The sequence below is a fragment of the Dendrobium catenatum genome, unplaced genomic scaffold (assembly GCF_001605985.2).
Source record: "Dendrobium catenatum unplaced genomic scaffold, ASM160598v2 fragScaff_scaffold_1310, whole genome shotgun sequence".
In the NCBI taxonomy this organism is placed as follows: domain Eukaryota; kingdom Viridiplantae; phylum Streptophyta; class Magnoliopsida; order Asparagales; family Orchidaceae; genus Dendrobium; species Dendrobium catenatum.
Window position 1 is genome coordinate 216,950 of NW_021319772.1, and position 3,672 is coordinate 220,621.

Sequence of the window (3,672 nt, forward strand, 5' to 3'; positions counted from 1 at the left end):
TATTCTAATTCTTCATAAGCCCATATATTTTATTACAAAAATTATATCCCCGAGTACTGATTATTGATGATTATTAGACTAATTATATTATTAAAATTTTATTCAAACTATAATTATATAATTAAATAATGATCTTAAAATAATTGAGGATGAAATCAGATTTAGGGGATGCATAAATAAGTTAATTATAAAAGTAAAATAAAGTAAAAAATTGATTTTATTAGAAGAGGATATTCAACAAAAATAGATGAGATATTTTGCTAAACTTTTTGATGAAGATTATGATAATATGATTTACTGTAGTGATCTTAAACGATTTGGTCACATAAAACGACAGCCTTCCGATGAATTGGTTAGGAAAGTAGATATATTAGATTTATCTTATATTAAAAAAGGTTGGCATAGATCTAAAAAGACTTGATTAAAAAATATTATAAATGAATTTTTTTTATTAAATTTAAATGAGAATTTAACTCCTAATAAGACGTAATGAGAAAAAAAAATATTCATGTATCCACCCCACATAGTGAAACTAAGGCTTGATGTTGTTGTTGATGAAAATAAAATAAAATAAAATCAAACGTGAACTTACATTTTCATGACCCACGCTTCTTTAAATATTAAAATTTAACCAGATATTTTCCATGTCCAACTAATTTAATCTATTTATTGTTTTTCATTGTTACAGTGAACAGACAAAAGAGCAAGCTGGCTCAATTCAACTAAAAACAATTATTTACAGCAAGGAAATGAAAATGGTCCACCTATATTATATAATAACAAAAAATATTTTCAGGTGCAAGTTCTTATAGATTTAGTATATATTATTCTACATATATAATATTTATTTCATAATAATACAGAGAAATTTAAATTAAAAAAAAAACATAGCTTGTACATCTCATAATCCTCAATCTAACAGTACTGATACATATCGGAACCCAAAAGACCCTGCTTTATAAGCAGAGAACTCCATGGCCGGAGCAAACAGTCATCTTCAGCAGTCGGTAAACCCGTCGCAAACGCAGCACCTACTCCGCCACCGTCGCCGCCGCCGGCAATGTTCATGCAATGAATGATCTCACCGAGGCACTGTAACCTGTTGCTAAGCTCCATCATCTGTGCCCTCAAAATAGAATTCTCGGCTTCAACTCCAATATAGTGCTCAGAAGTAACATTAATTGCAGTAAAAATCTGATTTTTTTCCTGCCGGAGACAGCTCACCTGCAACATAAGATCATCCAAATGCTTCTGCTTTCTCATCCGAGAACGGCGAGCCGATTCTCGATTCGACAACATTCTCTTCTCCTTCCTCTCAGCCAATACAGAGGAAGAAACCATAGTCAAGGAAGGAGGAGTATAGGAAAATGAGGGAACAAGTAGTAAATTAAAAAAGGGCTCAGTGTTTGGAGATGGGTATTAGGGGAATAAAGAGCTCATGAGAAGACGTAGAACCAGTAGAGGAAGACGACGGAGAATGATTGGGCGAGATGGGTTCGGCGGCGGCGGAGGAGAGTGGAGCTTAACATAAAACCAGAGAGTAGGAGTTCACTTATGAAAGGCAACATCAATTAGGAAGAAGAGGAGGTAAGGATGCTGCATGTGAGATTTGGAGAGGGAGAAGCGGCGGGATTTTTTGGGGAAAAGGGTGGAATTTTTGATGGATTTCTGTGATGTTTATTGGATTTTTGATAGGAAAAGAAGTATCTTTGAGAAATTGAAGGACGAAAATTGATAAGATGATGGGAGATATGATGACGATGAGGAGGAGGAGGAGGAAGAAGATGAGAGGAGCAACGGGAGACGACTGAGTGGGGGGTTAAAAAGGAGATGGAATGGAAAAAAAAAGGAAAAGAGGTTTCGGGATTGCAAGAGGGTTGAAATTTATAGTTCAAATTAAGTAAACTATATAGCGATTAGGAATAAACATACTATATTAGTGAATTTTGATTTACAGAACATTAAAAAAATAAATCAATAGTTTATGCGTTCCATTCCATTGGTTCATGTTTCTCTTCCCCTTTCTCAATAGTGTTGGGTATTGTGCATTGATAGTAAAGGGCTATAGTCAATCACCTAACTAGTTAATTTAATTTGTAAACATCTTGTAAGCTATTTTCAAGATTTAAATTTGAATCCACCTTTTTCAAATTTATATTTTGATACTCATCATTTTAAGAAAAAGGTTGAGTCGATGCTTTCCTATGAATATTTGATTGTTATTACAAACTCGATGCGGCTACTTCAGTTGCATGCATTTTTAGTCTTTCATTATAAGTATATATGTATGTTTGTTGTTCCAGCCAGATCTCAATGTTGGGAATCAACCAACACCAACTTTAAACATTATCTATGAATCACCAACATCCGAACCCCATTTTCCTAATCGACTAATCTCCACTCCTATCAATTAAACTTATGCACTGGCCTACCCATGCGAATAGAATTTGGGCAAAAGGAAATTGAATGCTAGAGATATTCAACATTCGTTCATATTTATGATTCATGTAAATCACTTTAAACTTCTATGATGGCATGCAGATGCCAATATAAAAAATACATGAAATGAGAATATGAGTGTACTTTCATGTTGTTTTTTATAAACATTAATAATCAAATATGTTGTTTATGAAATTTATTTTGTAAGCAATTTTCATGGATGTAAAACAACAAAATGTTGTTTGTTTAAATATATCTAATTTTGTTGTGACATAATACAAAAGAATATTATTCTCCTCATGAATATAAAAAAAACACCGAATTAATAATGAAAAGTTGTAAATTTTCACCAAGAAAATAAAAATAGAGATAAATTTTAGGCCATTGAAAGTTGATAAGGCATTTATTCTTTGGAGGAACACATCCTAGTATAAAACAAAGCAAGCTGTCTCTTTGCCTCAATAAATCCAAATGCCATTTTCTTCCCCCACTAGTTATATTCTTCAACTTGGTTGAGAGAGAGAGAGAGAGAGAGTTCTATTTTTTTCAATATTAGAATCAAATCATCATCATATATTTATCAACTTGCAATAGAAACTTCAACATCAAACCCTACCCCTCACTCAAACTCTCTTGTATGCTTTCAATGGGTTCCACCTAATCACTGTTACATATAGAAAAGTGCAAACAAATAAATAATAATAAAGGTAAAAGAACCTTTCATATGCACTTTCCTTACACCATTAAATTCCACCACTCCACCTATGCTCCCAATGGCATGCTAGAATAAAGGGATGGACGTAAAGAATGAGATTCAAATATACAAATAATATATGCACAAATTTAAAAGCACTCTATTTTTTATTGAATATCAAGCATTCATAATAATTGATTAAATTTGATCATCAAATTGTTCCTAAATTATGCATTAATATTATTCTTGTTTATCTTATATGTGAAACTAATAACATTTAAAATGTAACATATTTTAGTATAGATAATTAAAATATTTCACATAACAACTAGTAACATATTTTAATATGGATATTTAAATATAACTTATATAAAATTCAAAATGGGATCCCATCCTCCCAATGATCTTTTATTTCTTCATATATATATATATATATTAACATTTTAGAAGCTTTTAAATTTTAAAAGACTTGAATTCAAGAAAATGAAGCAATTTAACAAGCATTATTATTAATTTTAAATATATTTTCTACCTGCAAA

General features: G+C 31.2%; 1 protein-coding gene across 1 annotated transcript; it reads right to left on the minus strand.

Annotated features, from left to right (window-relative positions):
• Positions 1-823: 823 nt before the first annotated feature.
• LOC110097322 (bZIP transcription factor 11-like) lies at positions 824-2,935 on the minus strand. Its single transcript, XM_028699497.1, has one exon. It carries the CDS (start codon positions 1,339-1,341, stop codon positions 916-918), a length of 426 nt encoding a protein of 141 aa, XP_028555330.1. The 5' UTR covers positions 1,342-2,935; the 3' UTR covers positions 824-915.
• Positions 2,936-3,672: the final 737 nt, after the last annotated feature.

What these genes read in the sequence shown, in the direction of transcription:
- LOC110097322 (XM_028699497.1), bottom strand. Translation starts at nt 1,341, where the DNA reads ATGGTTTCTTCCTCTGTATTGGCTGAGAGGAAGGAGAAGAGAATGTTG.